The sequence below is a fragment of the Sceloporus occidentalis genome, unplaced genomic scaffold (genome assembly GCF_023333645.1).
Source record: "Sceloporus occidentalis isolate IW3139 unplaced genomic scaffold, rSceOcc1.0.p SCAF_7, whole genome shotgun sequence".
Lineage (NCBI taxonomy): Eukaryota > Metazoa > Chordata > Lepidosauria > Squamata > Phrynosomatidae > Sceloporus > Sceloporus occidentalis.
The window spans coordinates 38,902,847-38,928,848 of NW_028316987.1; the positions used below are offsets into that span (position 1 = coordinate 38,902,847).

The 26,002-nt window shown below is 46.2% G+C and overlaps 1 protein-coding gene across 3 annotated transcripts in view; it reads right to left on the reverse strand.

Annotated features, from left to right (window-relative positions):
* Positions 1–25,695, reverse strand: part of ITGA9 (integrin subunit alpha 9) — a 282,149-nt gene extending 256,454 nt beyond the window's left edge. For all 3 annotated transcript variants that reach the window (XM_089532642.1, XM_089532643.1, XM_089532641.1), the window contains exon 1: positions 25,266–25,695. In XM_089532642.1, coding sequence (XP_089388768.1) covers positions 25,266–25,447 — 182 coding nt within the window. In that variant the 5' untranslated portion in view covers positions 25,448–25,695. The remainder of the gene's footprint in view (positions 1–25,265) is intronic.
* Between the last annotated feature and the right edge of the window lie 307 nt (positions 25,696–26,002).

The following is a 26,002-nucleotide window of genomic DNA, read 5'->3' on the forward strand; positions in this document are numbered from 1 at the left end:
TCTCTGGGGTCAAACCAACTGGCTGGCAGCCCTATATTGATGCAAATTGGTCCCTGACTCTCTGGAGTCATACCGATTGGATGGCTGCCTAACTTCGATATTGATCAGTCCACGATATTCCAGAGTAATACTGATTGGCTTGCAACCCGATCTCGACCCTTGTCAGTCCCTGACTGTCCAGGGTCAAGCCGATTAGTTGGCAGTCTTATGTCGATCCAAATTGGTCCTTGCCTTTCCAAAGTCATACAAATTGATTTGCAGCCCGCCTGTGACACTCGTCGGTCCCTGACTCTCCAGGGTCAAACCGATTGGCTGGCAGCCCTACGTCGATCCTTGTAGGTCCCTGACTCTCTGGAGTCATACCAGTTAGATGGCTGCCCAACTTCGATCTTCCCTGACTTCTGGAAGTCTAACCAATTGGATGGCAGCCCAACTTCAACTCGTGTCAGTCCCTGACTCTCTGGGGTCAAACAAACTGGCAGGCAGCCCTACATCGATCCTCATTGGTCCCTGACTCTCCAAAGTCATACCAACTGGCTTGCAGACTGATGTCGACTCTCGTTGGTCCCTGACTCTCTGGAGTCATACCAATAGGATGGCAGTGTGACATCAGTCCTCATCAGTCTCTGACTCTCTGGAGTGATACAAATTCGATTTTCATCAGTCCATGACATTCTGGAGTCATACCAACTGGATAGCTGCCCGACTTCGATCTTCATCGGTCTATGATGATCTGGAGTCAAAACGATTGGCTTGCAGCCCGACTTCGACCCTCATCAGAACAAGACTCCCCGGGGAAAACCGACTGGCTGGCAGCCCTACGTATCTCCAAATTGGTCCCTGACTTTCGGACATCATACTGATTGGAAGACAGCTCGACTTCAACTCGTGTTGGTCCCTGACTCTCTGGTGTCAAACCCACTGGCAGGCAGCCCTACATCAATCCTCATTGGTCCCCGACTTTCGAAAGTCATATCTAATGGCTTGCAGCCTGATGTCAACCCTCATTGGTCCCTGACTCTCTGGAGTCATACCAATTGGAAGGGTGCCCGACTTTGATCTTCCATTGGTCCATGACGTTTCGGAGTCATACTGGTTGGCTAGCAGCCCGACTTCGACTCCTTTCTCTCCCTGACTCTTCAAGGTCAAACCGACTGGCTGGAAGTTCTACATCGATGCAAACTGGTCCTTGACTTTCCGAAGTCATACCGATTGGCTTACAGCCCAACATTGATCCTCATTGGTCCCTGACTCTCTGGAGTCATACTGTTTGGATGGCAGCCTTACACTGATCTTCCTCGGTCCCTGACTTTGTGGACTCATACCAATTGGATGGCTGCCCAATTTCGGTCTTCCCTGACTTTCGGAAGTCATACCGATTGGATGGCAGCCCGACTTCAACTCGTTTCGGTCCCTGACTCTCCGGGGTCAAACCAACTGGCAGACAGCCCTACATCGATCCTCATTGGTCCCTGACTCTCCAAAGTCATACCAACTGGCTTGCAGACTGATGACGACCCTCGTTGGTCCCTGACTCTCTGGAGTCATACCAATTGGATGGTGGCCAAACTACAACCTTCATCGTTCCATGATCTTCCGAGTCATAGTGATTGGCTTGCAGCCTGTCTTCGACCCTCATTGGTCCCTGAGTCTCTGGGGTCAAACCAACTGGCTGGCAGCCCTATATTGATGCAAATTGGTCCCTGACTCTCTGGAGTCATACCGATTGGATGGCTGCCTGACTTCGATATTGGTCAGTCCATGATATTCCAGAGTAATACTGATTAGCTCGCAACCTGATCTCTTGTCAGTCCCTGACTGTCCAGGGTCAAGCCCATTAGTTGGCAGTCTTACGTCGATCCAAATTAGTCCTTGGCTTTCCAAAGTCATACCGATTGACTTGCAGCCCACCTTTGACTCTCGGCGGTCCCTGACTCTCCAGGGTTATACCATTGGCTTGCAGCCCGACGTTGACCTTTGTTGGTTCCTGACTCTCTGGAGTCATACCAATTGGATGGCAGTGTGACATTGGTCCTCGTCGGTCCCTGACTTTGTGGAGTCATACCAATTGGGTGGCTGTCCAACTTTGATCTTCCCTGACTTTTGGAAGTCAAACCGATTGGATGGCAGCCCGACTTCAACTCATGTCGGTCCCTGACTCTTTGGGATCAAACCAACTGGCAGGCAGCCCTACATCGATCCTCATTGGTCCCTGACTCTCCAATGTCATACCAACTGGCTTGCAGAATGATGTCAACTCTCGTTGGTCCCTACTCTCTAGAGTCATACCAACTGGAAGGGTGCCCAACTTCGATCCTCCATTGGTCCGTGACATTTCGGAGTCATACCAATTGGCTTGCAGCCCGACATTGACCTTTGTTGGTCCCTGACTCTCTGGAGTCATACCAATTGGATGGCAGCGTGACATCGGTCCTTGTCAGTCTCTGACTCTCTGGAGTGATACAAATTGGATGGCTGCCCAACTTCGATCTTCCATCTATCCATGACATTCTGGAGGCATACCAATTGGATAGCTGCCCGACTTCGATCTTCATCGGTCTATGATGATCTGGAGTCATAACGATTGGCTTGCAGCCCGACTTCGACCCTCATCAGAACAAGACTCTCCGGGGACAAACTGACTGGCTGGCAGCCCTACGTATCTCCAAATTGGTCCCTGACTTTCGGACATAATACCAATTGGAAAGCAGCTTGACTTCAACTCGTGTCGGTCCCTGACTCTCTGGGATCAAACCAACTGACAGGCAGCCCTACATCAATCCTCATTGGTCCCTGACTTTTGAAAGTCATACCTAATGGCTTGCAGCCTGATGTCAACCCTCATTGGTCCCTGACTCCCTGGAGTCATACCAATTGGAAGGGTGCCCGACTTCGATCTTCCATTGGTCCATGACGTTTCGGAGTCATACTGGTTGGCTGGCAGCCCGACTTCGACCGTCATTGGTCCCTGACTCTCTGGAGTCATACCGTTTGGATGGCACCCTGACGTCGATCCCCATCAGTGCCTGACTCTTTGGAGTCATACCAATAGGATGATAGCTTGACATCTATCCATATCGGTCTCTCTCTGGAGTCATACAAATTGAATGGCTGCCCAACATCAATCTTAATCAGTCCACGACATTCGATCTTCATCAGTCCATGACAGTCCATGATGTTCCCGAGTCCTAGTTATTGGCTTGCAGCCCGTCTTAACCCTTGTCTCTCCCTGACTCTCCAGGGTCAAACTGACTGGCTGGAAGTTTTACGTTGATGCAAATTGGTCCCTGACTTTCCGTAGTCATACCAATTGGCTTACAGCTCGACGTTGACCCTCATTGGTCCCTGACTCTCTGGAGTCATACCGTTTGGATGGCAGCCTCACATCGATCCCTGTCAGTGCCTGACTCTCTGGAGTCATACCAATTGGATGGCTGCCCAATTTCAATCTTCCATTGTTCCATGATGTTCTGGAATCATACAGATTGTCTTGCAGCCCAACTTCGACCATCGTTGCTCCCTGACTCTCCGGTGTCAAACCAACCAGCTCAAAGCCCTATGTCAATCCTCAGTGGTCCCTTACTTTCCAAACTCATACTGATTAGCTTGTAGCCCAATGTTCACCCTCGCTGGTCCCTGACACTCTGGAGTCATACTGATTGACTTGTAGCCCAACTTCGACCCTCATCCCTCCCAGACTCACTGGAGTTAAACCGAATGGCTGGCAGCCCTGCATTGATCCTCATTGGTCTCTTACTTTCCGAAGTCATACTGATTGGCTTGCAGCCTAACGTTCACCCTCGGTGGTCCCTGACTCTCGGGTGTCAAACTGACTTGCTGGAAACCCTACGTTGATCCTCATTGCGCCCTGACTTTCCGAAGTCATACCAATTGGCTTGAATCCCGACGTCGACCCTCGGCGGTCCCTGACTTTCTGGATGGGCGCCTGACATCGATACTCGTCGGTCTCTGATTCTGGAGTCATACCATTTGGATGGCAGCATGACATTGATCTTCGTTGGTCCCTGATTCTCTGGAGTCATACCAATTGGATGGCTGCCCGACTTCGATCTTCCATCGGTCCCTGACTCTCCAGGGTCAAACCGATTAGATGGAAGCCGTACATCAATGCAATTTGGTCACTGATTTTATGAAGTCATACCAATTGGCTTGCAGCTCGAGGTTTACCCCCATTCATCCCGGACTTCCTGGAGTTATACCAATTGGATGGTATCGACCCTCGTCAGTCCCTGACTCTCTGGAGTCATACCAATTGGATGGCTGCCCTACTTTGACCCTCGTCGGTCCCTGACTCTCTGGGGTCAAACCGATTGGCTGGCAGCCTGACATCGATCCTCTGTGGTCCCTGACTCTCTGCTGTCATACCAATTGTTTGGAAGGTTGACAATGATCCTTGTCATTCCCTGACTGTCCGGAGTCATACCGATTGGATGGCAGCCTAACATAGATCCTCATTGGTCTGTGATTCAATGGAGTCATACTAATTGGATGGCTGCCTGACTTCAATCTTCAACTGTCCATGATGTTCCGAAGTCATACCAATCATCTTGCAGCCCGACGTTCACCCTCATTGGTTCCTGACTCTCCAGGGTCAAATCAACTGGCTGGCAGCCCTACATCGATCCAAATTGGTCCCTAACTTTCCAAAGTAATACTGCGTAGCTTGCAGACCAACGTCAGTCCCTGACCCTCTGGAGTCATACCAATTCAATGGAAGCCTGACATCAATCCTCTTCGGTCTCTGAATCTCTGGAGTCATATCAATTGGATGGCTGCCTGACTTCGATCTTCATTGATCCCTGACTCTCTGGGGTCAAATCGATTGGCTTGCAGCCCAAGTTCGACCCTCGTTGGTCCCTGACTTTCTGGATGGGAGCCTGACATCGATCCTTATTGGTCCCTGACTCTGGAGTCATACCAACTGAATGGCAGCCTGACATCGATCCTCGTCGGTCCCTGATTCTCTGGAGTCATACCAAATGATGGCTGCCCGACTTCAATCTTCCATTGGTCCATGACGTTCTGGAGTCATACCGATTGGCTTGCAGCCCAACTTTTATGCCTGTCGGTCAAACCGACTGGCTGGCAGCCCTATGTTGATCCAAATTGGTCTGTGACTCTCCGGGTTCAAACTGATTGGCTGGCAGCCTGACATCGATCCTCAGCAATCCCAGACTGACTGGAGTCATACCAGCCTGACTTGGATCCCCGTCAGTTCCATCTGACTTCAATCCTCGTCAGTTCCAGACTCCCCAGGATCAAACTGAATGACTTGAAGCCCAACGTCAATCTTCGTTGGTCCCTGACCCTCTGGGGTCAAACCGATTGGCTCACACCCACACTTTGGTCCTCCTCGATGTTCCAGGGTCAAACTGATTGGCTCACAGCCCACCTATGCCCTCGTCTCTTGGGATCAAACCTTTTGCACTGCATCCCTCTTTCGATGCTCATCAACTCCTGTCTCTCTGGGGCATCCCTGATTGGTCTACAGGCAGTCTTAAATGGCACTTTCCCAAAGTATTAGGTGGTAGCCAAGTTACCATGATGGTATGGCCGCATTCCATCCTGACACTCCTTTGGGCGAACAAATATTAAGGTTCCAATGTCGGTACTGTTTTAAGTGATACAAGAGGATTCTAATGCAACTGGCCTTTCAGTTTCCGAGGGCCGTTATTGGTACCGTCGCACCATCCTTGCTGCCACCTGGTTGATTTCATGGCCATGACTGACTTTTCTCAAGAGCCAATGTGGCTGACGCTGGTTTGGGTTCAAGGCCATAGTTGCTCCCTCTGTACCGAGGTCAACTACCAGTGGGCGCTCTGTCGATTTGAAGCCATGATTTTCCCCTCTAGACATTGAGGTGCACCACTCGCTCATGCCTCCCTGATTCGGGACCATAGTGTGTCTTCGATACCAAGGGCCACTACCTGCGAGCACTCTGCCAAATCTGGGGCCATGCTTGTCCCCTCTTTTGAGGCCTATTACGGCTCCTAGAATTCGACCCTCGAACCACTACCATTGATCACTTGTTTGCTTCTGAGCCATGATCACCCTGGCACACGCTCACTCTGATTCGAGAATATGGTTATTGTCTCTATGCCTCAGTCTACCTTTGTGCATTTCATAACCACCTTCCATTTCATTTGAAACTGAGATGTATTTCAGGTTGTTCCCTCGGTATCGAGAGATGTCATCATCATTGGTCGGGTATACAGTGTGCCTATTCCTTTCGTACCAAGATCCGACATCACTGCTTGACAGTTTAAATTGTCCTCCACAACTTCACCCAAGCAGAGAAGACAAGAAGTGTGGGGGTCCTGTCCTGGGATCTTACTGCCACACTTTTCACATCTCTTAAAGATGGCGGAGCGTGTGGTCATGGTGCCAACAGTTCAAGCCGAGTCAATAAGTAAAGGAATGGTCGTTACATATAGATTTATTATGATCAACTGATCAGACATAAAGGGATGGTCAAACAGTCCCAAGGTCGAACGATTTGTGCCTATCACCAAGTCCAAATCCAAGTCCACTTTTGCAGTCTTCCACCTTAACATCCAGGGTGTATAATAGGAGCCCCGCACTCACCCTTCAAGTACGGTACTGTGGATTTATGGCTGACCTCCTGCAGTCTCCTGGGACCGGTTGTTGAAGTTTTCTGCCGGTTCAGCATTGTCCTCCGATTCAGTTGTGCCTGGCATTACCTCAGTCTCCGTATCACATCAGTTTGCCACCTTGAGGGCCCAGCCGCCTGGTCCCTTGCTGGTGCACTACTGGTCTCCTGTTGGAGAGGAGGCGGGTGTTCCCTTTGCCGAGGTGCCCTGCGGGCGGTCCTTTCGATCAGGGCATTCAGCAATTAAGTGTCCCCTCTGCCTGCAGACAAGCAGAGTCTGAGCCTTCTGTGCCTCTAGCGCTCCATTTCATGAATCTTGGTTCCCTTTTCCTTTCCACAGGAGTGGCTTGGGTTTGAGTTGGCTCCCTTGCCCACTCCCGGTTTCCATTGCGACATTAAGTGGTTCTCTTCCTTCACAATTTCAGCTCCCCCTGCTGATTGGATCCACTCCCTCATGGTCTGCAGGTTGCCTGTCCTCCGAACCCACTTCAGCAGGTCCAGGTGCAAACCTGCCTTGAAATGCTGTATTTTGGTTGTCTCAGACCAATCTGGGACTTGTGCAGCCAATCTCTTGGTTGCATATTGTGTCACGGAGTGGCCTCACTGCATGAGCACCATCAACTTCGTTCGAGTCTTCTGTGCCCAGAAGGGGCCCTCGTACTCGGCCTGTAGCACGACCATGAATTCAGACAGATTCTCTAATTCTGCAGCTCTGGCTTCAAAAAGTTGTATGAGCCAGTCTGCCGATTCACCTTCCAGGTGGGAAGTCATGCACCTCACTTTTGCAGCCTTGCTCAGGAATGTAGGACACCATTCACGCATGTGCGCTGTCACCTGTGCCTAGGACAGCTGACTTGCCCTCCTGTCGAACCGCACTCCCAGTTATCTGGCAGCCAGGTTCTGGGTGTCAATGGCTGGGGCTTGGGTTGACACCTGGGGAATCGTTCCTTGTGCTCTACCAAGAACCCTTGTTTCCTGGCTGGAAACCCTGTTCCTCGGATTGCCGGTTGCCTTGTCTCCCTGGACATCTTGACCTTGGATTGCCTACACATCTCGTCACTCTCTGGATCCCTGGACTTCGGATCTCTGACAACTCTCTTTGTGCTCTTGGACTCTTGCTTGGTTTGCTGGACTGCATTAAGTTCAGGACATTGTTTAGAGCTGTGTGTTGTTATCAGCCTTCTTGACCACTTTCCCAGGACACCTATCAACCCATCTCTCCCAGGAAGGAAGGCATTGCTTTGTTTACCATCCAAGTTTTTCCTAACAGGGCCATATATTCTAACTTCTCCAGTAATTGGTCATCTGTTCCCATTTTGTATTTCAGTCGGATGACAGTCCCCCTCTGCTGTTTGCCGTCCTCCTTTTGCACTTCCCTCTGGTTAACCAAAGCACTGTTTTACCATCAAAATATTAACCATCACTATATCAAGATATCACTATATCCCCTCATATGTCCCATCATGACAGATCTGGATTCTGACAGTGAGTGTGTGAGTGAGTGTATGAATGTGTGAGTGAGTTTGTGAGTGTGAGAGTGAGGCAGAGAGTGTGGTTGAGGCGAGTCTCTCTCTCTCTCTCTCTCTCTCTCTGTCTTTCTGTGTATCCGTCTGAGTGAATGTGATGAATCAGTGGATTTTCATAGGTGGAAGCTGGCAGGTGGAAGTCAGGGATGAAGTCACCAGACAGAAGCCAGGGATGCGCCTGGATTGAAACTGGCGGAAGGCAGAGCCCACCCCTCTTACCTCTTGTGTTCTTGTCTTTCAGAAATGAGCTTTCTCTCCAGTTGTGGTGTGAGAACTCTGTGATTCAGCCATCTTCTTGGAAAGCCAGTCTTTGTCTATTTTCTGGATTGCTGTGATGGTTAACTGCCCTCAAGTAGATTTCAACCCAAGGCAACCCCATGGATGATACTCGTCTGGATACTTACCTGTAAAATCTGCTTTTAAAAATTAATAAAAATATTTTTTTAATTGTCCACAATCACCATCATTATTTGTATTGTTCTATGCATGGTTTATATAGAGCACAAAGTGATTCATAGAATCATAGAGCTGGAAGAGACCCCAAGGATCATCCAATCCAATCCAATTCTGCCATGCAAGAATGGATCATCCAATCCAATCCCATTCTGCCATGCAGGAAGACGCCATCAAAGCACCCCTGAGAGATGGCCATCCGGCCTCTGTTTAAAGACCTCCAAAGAAGGAGATTCCACCACACTTTAAAGCACATTTCACCATCCAACAGCTCTTACTGTCAGGAAGCTCCTCCTAATGTTGAGGTGTAATCAATCTCCTTTCTTGTAGTTTGAATCCATTGCTCCAGGTCCTGTTCTTTTGAGCAGTGGAAAACATACTTGATTCATCTTCAGTATGAGAAAACTTTGCCTCAAGGACCTTAAAATGTCACCTTTGCTATACATTCAATGATGCAAGAAAAATTAAATACAGTAGATAGTTTTTTGTGGGTTTTTCAGGCTATGTGGCCATGTTCTAGAAGAGTTTCTTCCTGATGTTTCGCCAGCATCTGAAGATGCCAGCCACAGATGTTGGCGAAACATCAGGAAGAAACTCTTCTAGAACATGGCCACATAGCCCAAAAAAAAAACCACAAAAAAACTATGGCTTGTCCTGGGTAAAACCAGGATATGGCAAGCCTAGGTAAGAGGTAACAAGTTTTGAAAATAAAGGAAATTATAATGTAAGAGAAATAAATATTCTTCAAGTTGACCCCAACACATGGCAACCCAATGGATGAAACATCTCCAAGCTCGCGAACCTCCACTACTCAGCCTTAGACCCTGCAGACTCAGACGCATGGTCTCCCTAACTGAGTCAAGCCATCTGGTGTATCATTTTCCTCTCTTTCTACTATCACCTTTCATAGCATAATTATCTTTTCTAATGAGTCATGCCTTTTCATGACATGGCCAAAGTATGACAGCCTCAGTGTTGTCATCTTGGCTTCCAGGGAGAGTTCAGACTTGATCTGTTCAAGGACCCATTGGTTCAGCTTTTTGGCTGTCCACAGTATCCTCAGTACTCTTCTCCAGCACCACATCTCAAATGAATTGATTTTCTTCTTATCCACTTTCTTCGCTCTCCAGCTTTCACATTCATGCATGGTGATGAGGAATATAATGGTTTGGATGGTTCTAACTTTAGTGCTATTTACTATTTAAGATATTACCTTCTTCTTTCATAGATGCCTTTCTCATTCCTAGTCTTCTTCAGATTTCTTGAATGCAATCTCTGTTCTGGACAATATTTGAACCATGGTACTGGAAATCTTTAACTGTTTTGATTTCTTCATTATCTAGATTGAATTTAGGTAGATCTTCCGTTATTATTATTATTATTATTATTATTATTATTATTATTATTCTCTTTATGTTCAGCAGTAAGCCTGTCTTTGCACTTTCACCTAGCAGACCTCATTTAACAAGGGTAATCAGAGAAGAAACCCTCTGATGATCTTAGGTCTAGGTAGGTATATGTATTCCTCTCTATCAAGCAGGAAATACTTAACTGATTGATTTCCATGCCAGCTTGTTTTGTCAGGATCCCCAAAAAGACTCAACAAATATATGGGTATTTCAGGTTCTATTTCCCTTTCAAATTACTGCATGTGTGAGGGAGAGGAGGAAACTTAACCTGGAAAATGGTACATTCTAGATTATCCCAGGGATTCATTAGCTTAACTGTAAAAAAAAAAAGTGGGGGAGTCTCTAGGATGTTGTCCATTTCTTCTTGAGAAGAAATGTACAGGAATCTGCTTTCTTCCTTCTTTGAAGGGAAGGGAGGCTTAGTGTAAAGCAACCCAGGCTCCTGTTCATGGCCTAGTTCTTTTCAAAATTGTTATCAATGAGGGAGGAGTAAAAGGAATCTATCAAATTTACGGATACTATGTGACTGGGAGGATAAATTAATGTTTGGTAAGCATACCAAGAATGCTCTGTTGGAGACTGCTAGCCTCCTCACAGAAGTGCCATTCTTAGATTTCTCTGGAGAGATAAAACAACCCACTCATTTTAATTTATTATCTATTTATGTGGTAAATTGATGGGATGCTTAAGTTGATAAGCTACCAAGAGCTCATCAAAGATAACATTTTATGAACAAATAAAAAATGGTTTACAGCTGTAGTATAGATCTCCCATGTGTGTCATGGTCCCGAACCAGATAATAAATTGCAACACCATTTGTGAAATATCTTTCAGATCAAAAATAAGCAACTGACCCTTTCATCTAAACATATGGATTCTATATTCAGTTCTTGGGTTTAACCAGAACTAAACACAAGCAACTTACCAAACATTAATTATATTGGAATTATACATACCTTGGTTTTATATATACCTCCACCATTACAATGAGGTACTGCCTCAGGCAGCAGATTAACTTTATCTTGAAAATGCAGTGAATTGTTAACAGTTTACTAATGCTATAGATAAGACCTGTTTGTGAGATTTTCTCTCTCAAATGCCAAAATAAGTTGACCAGCCTTGGCTACTATGAATGTGGATTTGGAGGTGGATCAATAGGCCATGTGCCCAACTTTATAAAACAGACTCCTTTATCTGAAGATATCTTTGATTCAAACATTCCACACTAAAGACAAAGTTTAAGGATGAAGAGCGATAAGGAGGAAACAAATGGATCTTGGCGTTGTCCATCATTAAGAATTGCATCTAGAGAGAAGACTGAATAGGCAGCACACGGGTCACCTGATCAAAATCCTCCCCATGATGATGGCATAAATGTGTTGCATTTCTGAGTAAATTATACTAATTCTTTACAATTTTTCACCTGCACATGCAGACACTGCCATTCTCTTTTGTCCTTTCCTTTCCTCATGTATGTTCTCTTCTTTGCAGTCACCTAAGTTATCACCCTAAAGTTGAACATCATCTTTGCTATGTCTCAGACAGCAAAATGTCTTAGTTCTAGCTAACTGTTTTAACATTTATGTGCCTCCACATGCATGGAAGGAAAAAGCTCAGCTAGCAGAGGCCTGTTACAGACGGGCATAAAAGTATGTCCTGGGGACATACTAGGGTTAAAAAGGGGCATCACTTCCTGACGCCCCTAACCCTAGTACGGATCCAGTCTGTACAAAATGGTGGCGCCCGTTCCATACAGACACCGCCATTATGACGTCACGAACGTGCCGCCTACAAACGAGGCGGCGCGGACATGACATCATTGCGCTGCATGAGGGCGCATAGAGCGCTCTTTCCACGGCACTCCTTTCGCGGTTTGCGTCGCTGGCGCAGCCTTTAGACGGCTACACCAGCGACGCAGAGGAGAATTTCTCCTCCTCCCTGCTGTTGCCGTGTGTCCTTGGGGCTTGAAGCCCCAAGGATACCCCTTTCCAGGCCACAGGGAAGCGGCCTTTTGCCACTTCCCCGTGGCCTGGAAAGCGGCAGATTGGGGCCTCGAAGGCTGCCGTTCTGGCAGCTGAGGCCCCGATACAGCGGGGAAAGGGGCGGGTGCAGACCACCCCAAACGGGCGGTCTGTAACCCGCCAGAGTGAACTAATTGCAACTTATTGAACATGTTGTCTGTATTCCAGAAATATTCATTTAAACTTCATTTGGAACATAATATCATTTGCTCATATTATATATAAGAACCACAGAGTCTAATGATAAGAAATTTATTCCATTCCTTTGATGGGCTAACATTTTATCAATCCAAAGTGAAAATTTCCTTGCTAGAAAAATTTCCTAGCTATATCAATAAAACAAAATGCTAAAAGCTACAAATTAAGCTTCTTTCAACATGGATTTTCCTGCATGATGGGGCATTGGACTGGATAGTTCATGCAACCCTTTCAAACTCTGTGATTCTATCAAATGCTGTTGCTTCTTTCTGGGCAAACTAAGATCTGTAGTTTTATTTAACAATGTCTATACTGTGAGAAACCTAAACAGTTGGCTGTAGACAGAGTACAAAAAAAGGCAGTATAAGTTTGGGGCATAATCCCAAAGTTAAGTACATGTAGGTCCTATTGATTTCAACAAACATATTAGACATATGATGTTGAAACCAATTAGCCATTCAGAGCACTTGTTTTGTCCAGGACTCTGTCCACTGTTTATCTGTGCAATAAATCCAAATTTCCTAATCCTTTAGACATCTTTATTTAAATAATCTAGTTTAGTAGAGTGGAAAAAGAAATTGGCTTTAAATGGGAATCCTCAGTTGGTTCTCCATTTGGCTGAACTCATTTTACCACAGAATGTGGTATAATTGTTATTTTTAAGGGCTATTCATTTTCACAACCTTTTGTCATAGTCACAATATTTTGCAAAACATTTTGTTTATGCTGGAATTGCAATGACTAGCTGTATGGGAAAGTATATAAAATGAAAGCCAAACGGAGGAACAAATTAGTTTTCCTGAATTAGTGCAGGAATTCAGCAAAAAGATGTGAGAAAAAGGCTCGTTCTATACCTATTTCTTCCTCCTACGTTAAGGTTGCCATTTCCCTGTTTTGCATGGGACAATCCCAGACTGTAAGGTCCAATAATGTCTTGTCCCAGTTGGGCATTTTTGACCCTCCAATCCCGGATTCCAGCCTTGCTCCAGGCCACATTTTATCAATCTCTGGTCTACTGGAAAAAATGTGGCTGAAACAAGGCAAAAAGTCTAGTGTCATAGGATTTTATCACACAGGGCTTTTAAACCAGGGTTAGAGCTGGAAAAAAGCAGCTTTGGTAATATTTATCGCTTAACAATGCCTTCCTCCCATAGCTGCTGTATCCTGAAGCATGGTTAGGGCACCTCTTTTCACTGATGAGGAAACCTGTCAATAAGCTTGCAATCACAGTGTGAAACATCATTACTGCGGCTGTTGTAATATTGGCAGTCGTGTGGCATCAATGTCTTCTCCTCTCCCCCTGGAACCTCCTTCCAGTCGCTATTCCCACTGATTGATTGGTTGGTTGATTGATTGATTGATTGATTGGAAAAGTTAATATAAAAATAAAAAATCCAAGAGACATGCTGGACATAGAGTAGAGCATGGGCAGAGAGTAGGGTTGCCATAGCTGAGGACCTCCAAACCGGGACAAATGTAGGACAAGGTTTAAAATGTAGGACCTTTTTTTTTTAAAAAAAAGGTCCTACATTTTTAAACCTTGTCCTCCTTCTCCTTCCCGGCTTGGGAGGAAGCCTCGGCCTGCTCCCAGGCCAGGAAGGAGCGTGGGGGCCGCCTGTCATCGCGGCAATCACAGCGATGACAAGCGGCCTCCTCAGCCTCGCAGAGGCCTTGGAGGACCCTGTGGCTGAAGCTCCGACCACGGAGTCTTCCAAGGCATCCCTGGGGCTTGGGAGACAATGTCTCCCAGGCAACAGAAAAGCCTGGGAAGGGGGAGCAGGGCACCGCGATCGCCGCGATCGCGGGCGGCCCCCACTCCCCTTCCCGGCCTCTGTGGAGGCTTGGGCCTCCATAGAGGCCGGGAAGGAGGGAGCAGGGCGCCCGCGATCGCGGAGATCGCGGCGATCGCGGGCGGCCCCCACTCCCCTTCCCGGCCTCTGTGGAGGCTTGGGTCTCCATAGAGGCCGGGAAGGAGGGAGCAGGGCGCCCGCGCTCGCGGCGATCGCAGGCGGCCCCCACTCCCTTTCCCGGCCTCTGTGGATGTTTGGGCCTCCATAGAGGCCGGGAAGCAGGGAGCAGAGCCAGACCGCCTCCCTCGCTGGCGGAGGAGGCGACAAGGCAGCGGAAAAGGGCCTCGCCGAGGTGAGACCCTTTCCTGCTGTCAGGCCGCTTCCCTCGCCAGCAGAGGAGGCCAAGCAGGGAACGGAGGCGAGGCTCCTTTCCCTGCTTGGCGTCCGTCGTGGGGTGGGGAGTGTCCCGGGGGCGGGGCCAAACCGGGGCGGGACCGTGCGGACCCGCCCCAAACCAGGAAAGTCCCGCCCCCCCGGTGGGATATGGCAACCCTAGCAGAGAGGTGGGTTTAAAGGGGAGTAAGAAAGAGAGCATGGTGACAGAAGCAGGCCCAGTCATGCAATATCAGAAGATGTGCAATAATGGCTGCTCACAAACAGATATAATTCTGTTTTCTTAACAAGTACAACTGTGGTGAAAATGAGGATCATGCAGTTATGTCCATAGTCCAATAATCAAATCACTACACCACACTGACTCTCATCTTGAACACCTACACATCCGACAGTGGGTGTGTGCTGTCACTAGAAGAACTACATTTTCCCCATAGACTACTACTGCACATTCCTAAAACTGGGAAATTGGATCATTCTACAGCAGCCTTCACTACACTAGATTCCCTCCACATGTTATTGACTGCAACTCCCATCACACCCAATCATGATAGCCAAGGGTCCATAACATCTGGAGTAGGGAAATTTGCTTACACAAACAATGTGTGGAACAAAGTAGAGATAATTTGCTATTTTCAAAGCAGAACTTCCTTTCTTGCCTGCCCCCCATGAAGAAAGAGCTCTTTCAATTTGGTTCTTGCCCTGAATAATTGGGGGGGGGGGGATCCGTATCAATAACACTCCACTGAGACTTTGACAAGGAAGGCGCAAATGTACTTGTGAATCCAAGAGAATGACAGCAATTCATTTGAGGGCCCTGGGTCCAGACTGAATGAATTTATTTATACCACAGTTCCAAGGCCAATGTTTCAAGAAATAGAGCTCCATTTCTATTAGCAAGAAATACAGACTAGCATTGTAAACAGTCACAGACATCAACTATTCCTGCCTTCATGTAAAAAAATTGAGGTGAATTTAGTTCTATCCAATCTAAAGTGTAACATATTCACAGAAGAGCTGTGGAAAGAATGTTCATACTCTCTCAGTGGTTGTCTGAAGAGCTTGGAAGTGTTAGTTTTCAAGGATTACAACTCCCAGAATACCCCTTCTGAAAGAGCCAGTGTAAAAAAATTAACTTTTCAAGGCTGCAAAGAAAATGTATGAGAGTAAATAACAGAATGAAGCATGCAGAGGTGTTATTTCATTGCTGCTTGAGATATTTTTCTCCTTCCCCATTGTGGCTGTGTATGCTGACAATTGTTTTCAGAAGGCTAAATTCAGCTCTTTAGCATTTAAAACATGAGTGTATGAAACAAATTTTACTCTTCCAATTCTTACTGTAAGTTGTTAGGGCTGCTAAAATTCATCCCAGCCAGCAGAACTGGACCTATTATATTTCATCCTGAGAACCTCTATTATATTTCACATCTGCTGTCAAAATGATGGCCTACTGAGTAGTTCTGAAGAAATAGCAGAGAATATTGACAACCAAACCAAGCATATGCACCACTCAGTGAAGCATAGGAGACAGGTGCACTCATGGCCCATTAGCCACTAAGTCCAAATTATCATTGGTAAGGAAAACATTGGACTGCATGTGGAAGCAGTTCATTAATTTGACATTTAAAATCACACTCTGCAAGCATCTGTGTTTATTAAGGCCAATTCACACTGCCAACTGCTCTTCTGCAACAATATTCAAGGGGTGATAATGACTACTGCTCAGGAACTGCAAAGTTGGATTTCAAGCCTCAGTGGAAAGGGTCCACCAGGCCAGCCTACCAAGAGGTATAATGTAGCAACTTCTGCAAACAGCAACTGCTGACAAAGCAGTACAAAGTAGGAGCATGCTTGTTTAAATAACATAAACTACTCCCTACTACGGGAACATCTTCAAAAAATATGTTTTTTGAAGCTGTTCGCCCCCTTATTTTCCCCCCTGCCCTTCCCCATGACCACAAAGTAGCCAAGGCATGAGGTGTACCCAAGCTAGAAAGATTGCCTGTCATTAGGTATCATAGTCTGGCAAAGTATATGCAACTTAAAGCCTGGAAGAAAATATAGCTACAGACTAAGGGGCTGAACAGACCACCCCTGCAGCTGCCCCTTTCTTTGCTGGATTGGGGCTGCGGCAACTACATGCTGCAGCCCTGATATGGCCTTTCCGTGGCACAAAAAGGAGCAGCTCCTTTTTGTGCCACAGAAAGGGTGCCATCAGCGCCATAGCCGCAACTTTTCGGCACTCCTTTGGCACCGCTTCATCTGGATGCAGTGCCAGAGGAGTGCTGTGATACTGCCCACTGTGCGGTCAGGCATACAGCATGACGCCGGCATCAGGGAAGCAGTGGGGTGTGCATCATATAGACGCCATGCCTTCACTCTGCCCCAAGGCTGACGTTTATCGCTGGTCTATTGAGGCTGTTACTAAACCTATCAAAAGTATTTAAAAGAGAGAGAGAACGTTTTCACTTAGTGAACAAACATTCCCCACCTGTCATGATTGCAAGCATATGAACACATCCTTAAATAAAGCAACATTTTAAAAATAACAGATTCAGCCATTTCATTGTCTCCAATAGGCTGATCAAACCTATTATCAGTTGCTAGTAAGATGTTTTCCACCCAGGTGCACAAAAAGGAGCAAAAAGATACTACTACTATACTTACAAGGGTGCTTACTTGGAGATGTTATGTGGCTGTAAGGAGTATCCCACCAAAAATCTGAAATGGTACTTCCATGCTTTCAAGTCTTGCAGCCTATGTGTAAGGGGCACTTCAAACTATGCTTATAACAGAGAACCTACAGAGCAGAATCCATGTAGCTTGTGTATACTAACTCAAACTGTGTCTCAAGGTGATATGACTATGCTCCCTTTTTTAAATCAATGTGTCCTTCAATAAACCTGAAGTGGGGGCAAGACACTCCTTACTCGTTTGCACATCCTCATTGGGCACAGTAATGTTTTCAACTCAAAGAGGTTAATCGTGGACCAGTCACCAAAAAGATGTCTCATAGGAGGTAATATAGAAAGGGAATGGCAAGGTATATGCCCAGGTTTGGAACACTCCTTGCCAAAACTTGGCCTGGAAGCCATGATAAGTGCAGATGCAATCGAAACACATGTTACATTTGATCAGCCAACAGATTCCACCAGCTGTTGCACCTAGTCTCCTAGCCTTTTCATGTGACAGCCCAAGTATGCTACAGTGTTGAAATGCAGAAAGACAGGCCAGTGCAGGAATGGATGTCTGAATGGTGAAGGAAGACAATTTAAGGTTTTCTCTACCATGTGGGAAAGGTGCTATTTGGCAATCTATTTAAGGCACCAAAAGGGTTCAAGTCAGTGTTTTATCAAGCACTAGCAGTAAAGGACCTTAATCTGATTAGCTCTTCCAAAGGCTGGGATCTTGCCTGTTACCAAAAGGATTATCATACTCCCCTGAACACACCAGATCTCATCTGAGTTTTGGAAGTTACACGGAAAAAGTGTTAGGAAGTTAGTACTTGGGTTGGGGGACTACCAGAACAGATTACAATGGATCTCCAGATAAGGCTAGGAAAGAATTCTGTATGAAATCATTTAATGCCATTGCTGCCAGTCTTTCCCACTGGGAAAGATAAGTCCATGGTCTGAGTCAGTAAGAGGAAGTTTTCTATGTTCCAAACCACTAAGGAATTGATCCCCAGGAGACTTGATATCCCATTGCTTGTGAAGAAGATAACTCAATTAAAAAAAAAAAACTGTGAAGCTGTTTCCTGGACCAAACCATCAACTTTCAAGAAGTTATGCAAGATATCCCTGAGGATGGACAATGACAGTTGTCTTTAAATGATATTTGTTATTGCAAAATTCATGCCAATTGTGCTTCTTACCTCACAGAACCACCATTTCACTCCACCAGGGGAGCCCTGGTGGTGCAGTGGTTAAATGCCAGTACTGCGGCCACAAGGTTTTGATAGTTTTTTGTGGGGTTTTCAGGCTATGTGGCTGTATTCTGGAAGAGTTTATTGCTGACGTTTCGCTTGCATCTGTGGCTGTCATCTTCAGAGAATGGTGGCACAGAGGTGTGGGGGGTATATATATATATATATATATATATACACACACACACACACACACACACACACTGTGTGATCCTTAGCTGGGGGGAAGTGTTTTACATGTTAATCTGTGTTGGCCTGTTGGTGAATGGCCAGGACTTAGGATGAGAGGAATAAGAGAGAAGGCTTTGTCTATTTAATTAGTGATCCACTATCTGCTGGGAAACCCCCTGAACCTGGGTGATGTTCATTTGCATGTGTTGGGTCTTGATTTTGGTGTTTTTCTGGACTGATAGTCAAACTTTGTTTACTTTAAGGGTATCTTCTTTCCTGCTGAAGTTGTCCAGATGCAGGTGAAACATCACCAAAAAAAACCCACGAAAAATTATGGATGTCGACCATGAAAGCCTTCGACTTCACAAGGTTGTAAGTTCGATCCCAGGTAGGGCTCCAAGATCCGCCGTGCCTTCCATCCTTTTATAGGTGAATGAGTGAAAAGGGATACAGAAGATCTTACAAATTGTAAACCACTTAGGGAGTATTAGTTCACTGATAAGCGCTATAGAAACGTACTTGCTATTGCTTGCTATAGTGTGGGTAGTCCCTTCACTGTTGGAAAGCACAACTACTTCATATAGTGACTGTGTTCATACTTGCTGAGGTCACGTTGTCACCTGGTGGTTAATCTTCCAATGATGGGCCTCTCTGTACTTATCTAGGCTGCTCCTTGGATGGCAGATATGCAGTCTGCCACTGGTGCCACACTCAAAGTCTTGCTAGCTTGAAAGAACCTGTCAAAGCAGGCCACAAGGCATTGCATTTAAGAGCCTACATTCACCTTCATCTCACAATGAGACAGGAGAGTAGGGCTTTATGGAAGTCTCACATGTACAGCCAACTGAAATTCTACATGGCTTCCCCAAATGCACATGCATAAAAGGGCAGAATTGTACACATGTGCATTGTACCTTACGGCATGAGTTCCAGGAATGGATGCTGAATGCTTAACTCCAGAAATCATCCCTCTTGAAGGAATCATGGGCAATTAACTGGATGAATTCCTAAAACTATGAAGGAATGGCTCTTTATAACAATATCTCCCCTCTCCTCTGCTTTTTTTTTAAAGTCATTGCAGATTCTGAAGACCTAGTGACATAGGCAGTACATTAATAATATCATATTATCTTGTCATGTCAAGTAAGCCAAATGTTAATTTGTAATCAATGGAAAACCAGTATGGGGCTACAATACAGATCCACAATAAGAATTATGGCTTTGGGTGGTGAGGAGAAAACTCTTTATAAATATTATTTGGTCATTTGCACTTTCCAAGAAAAATCAGTGCTCATCCCTCTGCACCACATCAAAGAAAGAGCACAATTACTTTAATGCCACAATGCATTCTCTAAATAAAAACCAAGCAACCTCAGACTTCGCAACCAATGCCAACTCCAGTGCCATTCCTAAACCACAGCAAGAGAAGCAGATCTTTCTACAACAACAACTAAATACATTATTAAAACTGGATTTAATTTACAACTCTGTGGCTGTGAAAGAGAGCACTGTTGCACAGAAATAGCTGCCAAAGGTAGCCATCGCTCCCTTCTTTAATTGGTTATACAGTGAAGACTGTTGTGCCAATGCTAATTCTCTGTACACACACACCGCACAATGTACCTCTTGGACAGTTTAATTTAAAATGCCCCTGGCAAGAGGCATCAACATCAAGGACAGACAATGTTTCCTTAGTCCAATAAGCTAGAATTGTGCAATTTTCCTGCTACAGCTTTAAGGAGTAAGGGATGTGATAAAGAGGTAACTCTCAGCCTTCCCTCCCACCAAAACCATGATAGATGGGAGGAAACCCACTCCTGGTCATGAATTACAAATGTGGCATCTATGCCAAGTTGGGTTCATGGTGTTCTGGTTGTGGCAGAGACAGAAAGCCCTTTCTCAAACTGATTATTCTACTCTGCAATCACCATTTTGGGATTTAGAGAAGACTGACCTAGCCCATTCTTCTGAGAATGACATTTCCTATGCACCAGTATGCTTTCTCCAGTATCCCTCAGCCAGCATGGCCCATTTGTACCCAAAATGGGCTAGGTGATGGTTGGAAAGTCCCATACTGGCCTCATCGGTCGCTATTAGCTACCTGTTGCTGTTGTGTGCCTTCAAGTCATAAGGCAAGCCATAAGGCAAACCTATCTTCTTGGCAAGATTTATTCAGAAGAGGTTTGCCAGTGCCTTTCCCTGAGACTGATAGCATACGACTTGCCAAGGTCACCCAATAGGTTTCATGGCTGACCAGGGAACTGAAACCTGGTCTCCAGAGTCATAGTCCAACTCTTAAACTACTACGCCATGCTGGCTGTTATTACATACTAACTACATTAATAAAATAGTTCATCTGCAAAACTGTAAAGCTTTGAAACCAGACACTTGGTGTGGATACTAAGAAGACATTGCAAGTTTGTGTCTTAGGGTCAGTTTGTTTGAAAACAAAAGAAAACTTGTCAGTAGTCTGTAATGCTATATTTACACACTGGGTATCCATAATGGTCTGTGGAGTCTAAAAGAGGTGGAGCTGGGAGACTCATTTCTTCACAGGTCGTGTTTTTGTGTCTGCCTTCAAGTCGCCTATTGACTTGTGGTAACTCCATAAATTTCATAGGGTTTTCTTAGGCAAGGAATACTCAAGAGGTGATTTTACCTGTTCCTTCCTCTGAAATATAGCATAAAGTACCTGGTATTCATTGATAGTCTTCTACCAACTGGAGCTGTCCCTGCTTAATTTCCAATATCAGATGGGATTTGGGGCCTTTAGAGTATTTAAGCCACTACGAAGCCTCTAGTCAGCTCTATATCTGCTCCTCCCTGCAGAGCCTTCAACTCTTCCAACAATTTGGGGGAGGGGGGCAGAAAAGGGCATAGAATTCCTGTTGCCTGGAATGGAGGGGAAAAGAAAGAGAAAAAGCAGGAAGAGAAGTGTTCCTGGCACAATCAATGTTGGTATTTCTAGTGATAGCCAGAAGGAACCTCCATGGTCTCAGGCACCACACCTCCAGTTATCAGACACTGAAAGAAAGCAACAGGAAGCATCACCATCAGCAAGAACAGCTGGCAAACCTCTAGAAGCAGCTGGAGAGTAACACTGGACTGGACAGTCCAATCAATGAAGAAAATTCTGAAATTCTGAGCCTGTACATCAAATCCCAGAATTCCTGACATCAAATCCCAGAATTCCTGACATCATATCCCAAAATTCCTGATTGTTGACCGAACTGGCTGGGGCTTCTGGGAAATGAATTCCACAAGGAGCAATGCGTAGGAACCACTGCTGCATTGGATTGTCCAGAACATACAACCCACTCCATAGCTGCAGTTGCTCTGTTCTTCTGCAAAGACAACATTGGTTGGAATCCCAGTGTACTAACCATGATCAATCACTAATGTTTGTACACATGCTTTGTCAAATAAAGGCAGAGAGACTCCATCATTTCAAGAGGTTCTGCCACTGAATGTTTACCTTTTGCCCAGAATCCATCTCTCTGGACTTGTGTTCATTTGGCATAATACTCTGGGTTGCCTTGGGGTATTCTGGCCCCGAATCCCGCCCCCTTACCTGCTACAGCAAAACGTGGCAATGATGGACGGCTCCCTTCCCACATTGTTTGTACTAGCCAGCTGGCACCACTGTTAGAGGCGTGCGTCATTCTGAAGTCCGTTCAGTTCTGCACTCAGAGAAACTCAGTAGGGACACTCACAGGGACTGTAAAGGAAGGCAGCCACCCGTTGTCACCATGTTTTGCTCCCCTTAATGCAAGACAAGGGAAATCCCAAACTGGGTCCCAGGCATTGTGTAAACAGCCTGGAGCCAATTCAGGGTTTTAGGGCTGCACAGTCTAAATAGCATGCAACCATCTTTGGAGAGGGGGGCAGAATTTGGGATATATAGGTCATGTAGATAAGCTCTCCGATGACACTACATAATTATAGTATTATGATTTTATTTCAGCTGCCATGGCTGCATCCTGTGGGATCCTGGGATTTGTAGTTTGGTGAAGCACTAGATCTCCCTGAATGAGAATTCTAAACATCTAAATGACAAATCCCAGGATTCCACAGGATGGAACCATGGCAGCTTAAGTGGAATCATAGCACTATAAGCAGTGTGAAAAGATATTTCACTCAAATAAGAACTTCTATCATGCTCACTGGGAGGCAGCATGGCACAGTGATTGGAGTGTTGGACTATGACTCTGAAGACCAGAATTTGATTTTCAGATCAGGCACAAAACTCGCTGGGTGACCTTGGCAAGTCACATGCTCTCAGCCTCAGGAAAAGTCAATGGCAAACCTCCTCTGAACAAATCTTGCCAAGAAAATCCCATGGTAGGGTCACCTTAGGGTCGCCATAAGTCAAAAATGACTTGAAGGCACACAACAGCAACAACAACCATGCTCACACACAGTGTGGTGTTCCCCCTCATGCTTAGCTTAATAGCAGACATGCACACACTCCTTAACGCCATGGAATAACCAATAATAATTCCTAGCACACCATTTGCAGAAGAATGCCTTCCTTGCGTACAGCAGGGATGGACAACCTGTAGCACTTTGCTTTTGCTACTAGGCTACAACGCCCATCACTTCTAAACAGCAAAAGTAATGGTCAAAGATTACGGGAGTTGGTAGTTCAACATCTGGAGGGAGAAATGGATACAGGACGATGCACACAGGCTATTTTGTGACAAGGCACTCTAAACACACACATAGATATAGCCGCTGCAGCAGCTGCAAAATCATCTGGAGAATGCTAGCAAAGAAAGAAAAAAAGAAACTGCTCCAACCATTCATCCTATTAACCAATAATTCAGCCAAAGAGAATGCTCCTTCAGTAATGTGGGAGCGACAGTATGCAGATGTCTTCAGGGAGTTCCAACTTTAAACATTTTCTCCCATCTTCACCAAAGACAATTGGGGGCATTTTAGAATATCACTCAATCAATAGCACTCAAGGCAGTTCAAATTTAATTTGAGCCAGAGCTCCCTACGGGGAAAGGCCCAGAGTTTGTCTCCATGTGAGTCGGTGAGAGAAAGAGATGGAGGGAAAGAAAGTGGCTGAGGTGAGGCGGGAGAAGAGAAAACTGAATGAGGATATGACAGCATTCTTCAAGGGCCTGCTCCATAGAAGAAAGGGGTCAAGGATTTGTTCTCTGCTGCACCAGAGGATAGGACTATTAGTTTAAGGGTAGATGTCTGCTGAGCATTAGAAGGTGCAATCTGACAATAGAATCAGTTACCCAAAAAGAATTGTGGCCAAGTCTCCATCACTGGAAATCTTTTAGTAGCGGCTGGACAGCAATTGGTCATATTTCAGCTTTGGGATTCTTGTGTGAAGCACAGAGTTGGATGAAACAGCCCACAAAACCTCTTCCAGCTCTGTGGTTTTAAGATTCTATGCCTCTGGACATGTACAGAGAGCGTCTCCAGCACATTAGTGAACAGAGTGCCAAAAGATGATGTTGTTGCTTTGTGCCTCCAAGTCATTTTTTATTTATGGTGAACGTATTGTAGGGCTTTCTTGGCAAGTTTCTCCAAAGGAGGGTTGCCATTGCTATCCTCTGAAGCTGAGAGAATGTGACTTGCCCAACAATTCAAGGGGGAAGAGGAGTCTGTCTCTGTCAAAGAGGCTGCAATTCAAAAGTGGTTAAGACTTGAAATACAAGAGAGTAGTGGCAGGGAAGCCTTTCTGGCTGATAACTCTACAAGTTGGATAAACTCCACCTCAACATTAGGAGGAACTTCCTGACAGTAAGGACTGTTTGACAGTGGAACACACTCCCTCGGAGTGTAGTAGAGTCTCCCTCCTTGGAGGTCTTCAAACGGAGGCTGGATGGCCATCTGTTGGGGATGCTTTGATTTGGATTTCCTGCATGGCTGGGGGTTGGACTGGATGGCCCTTGCGGTCTCTTCCAACTCTATGATTCTATGAACTCCTGAAGGGAGGAGAGGCAATATCCTGGGTTTGGGCTGTGCGATGAAATGCCATCCGTATGTGTAAGCTTTCCAGTGACATAGGACTCTTCATCAGGTGAAGTGGTGCCAACCCCCCCCCCAAAAAAAAAGCCGTGTAGTTAAGATGGAGAAAGAAAAGCAGAAAAAGTAACAACTGTGGTGGCCAAAAGTTTAGGAAGCTATAAGGCGATTCCAGATATAAGCTGGGAATCAGAAGCAGGGAAAGAAAGTTGGACACCCAGGAAAGGAGGAAGGAAAACAGTGCAAGTCTGGTTTTATTTGCGGCTGGGGTGGGGTTGTTTTAGATTTTTAGATGATGTTTTAACTTTTGTATGTCTTAAATGTTAACTCTGTCGTGTTTTAATTGTTTTCGTCTGCTTTTATATTGCGAGCTGCCTTGGGTCCCTTTTTGGGGAGAAAGGCAGCATAAAAATCAAATCAAATAAATATAAAGAATCTGCCTTGCTGTGAAGGCAAGAGAGAGAGAAAAGGTGCCTCAGTGAGCTGCCCCCCCCCCCAGTGGTTTGAGTGCTGGACTAGGATTCTGGAGACCAGGGTGGGACAGTGACTTCCCTTGATCTAGACACTATACTTCTATTGATGCAGCCTAGAATCGCATTGGCCTTTTTCGCTGCCGCATGACACTGTTGGAGCACGTTCAGCTTGTGGTCTACTAGGACTCCTAGATCCCAAGAAAGAGTTCCAGCGAGGCCAAACCAGTGTGGTCTTCAGCCTGGGACCCTTCCCAGCTTTCTCCCCCCCCCCCCCATCCCCTACTCACCATCTGGTGTGGTCGTAGTAATGCTCCAGGACGGAGTAGCCAAAGAAAGAGTGGTTGGGTCCCTGGAAGATCACTGGCTGCTCCAGGTCCAGGTTGTAGGAGGCCACCAAAGCCAAGGAGAGGGTCGCTGCCAGCACTTGCAAGCCCCCCTGATGCAGCGTGGGCCGGGGAGACCCTGCCATCCTCCCTTTGCAAAGACCCCTGGCTTCTCTTGCTCCCTCTTCTCTCTGCTTCCCTTGCTCTCCGCAGGGACTCCAAGGAAGGTTCCAGCCTCCTGAGAGCCTTCCCAGCTTTCTCAGGGAGCAAAGGCAAGGCAGAGAAAGGACCCCTCCAAGCCCTTCTTCTGCTGCTGGACTCCTATGAAAGGCACTGCAGCTCCTCTTTCCTTCCCCGCGCGCCCCCTTTGGAACTCCCCCTCTGGCGCGCGCCCCGGCTGCCAAGCCTTTAGCGGCAGCGCCCTCTAGCGACCGTTCCCACACTCTCCTCTTCGCCAATCAGGACTCATTAATTGCTCCACTCAGGGCCAAAACACTGCAGAAGGAATTCAGTTTTGAGACTGTTTGAAATGCCCTGGCTCTGTGCAAGGGGAACCCAAAGGGTGCTCAGCCCTGGCTCCTTTTCATGCTGGAGAGAAGTGACCAGTGGGGTCCCACAGGGTTCTGTCCTGGGCCCAGTGCTATTCAACATCTTTATCCATGACTTGGAGGACAGAATAGAGGGCATGCTTATCAGATTTG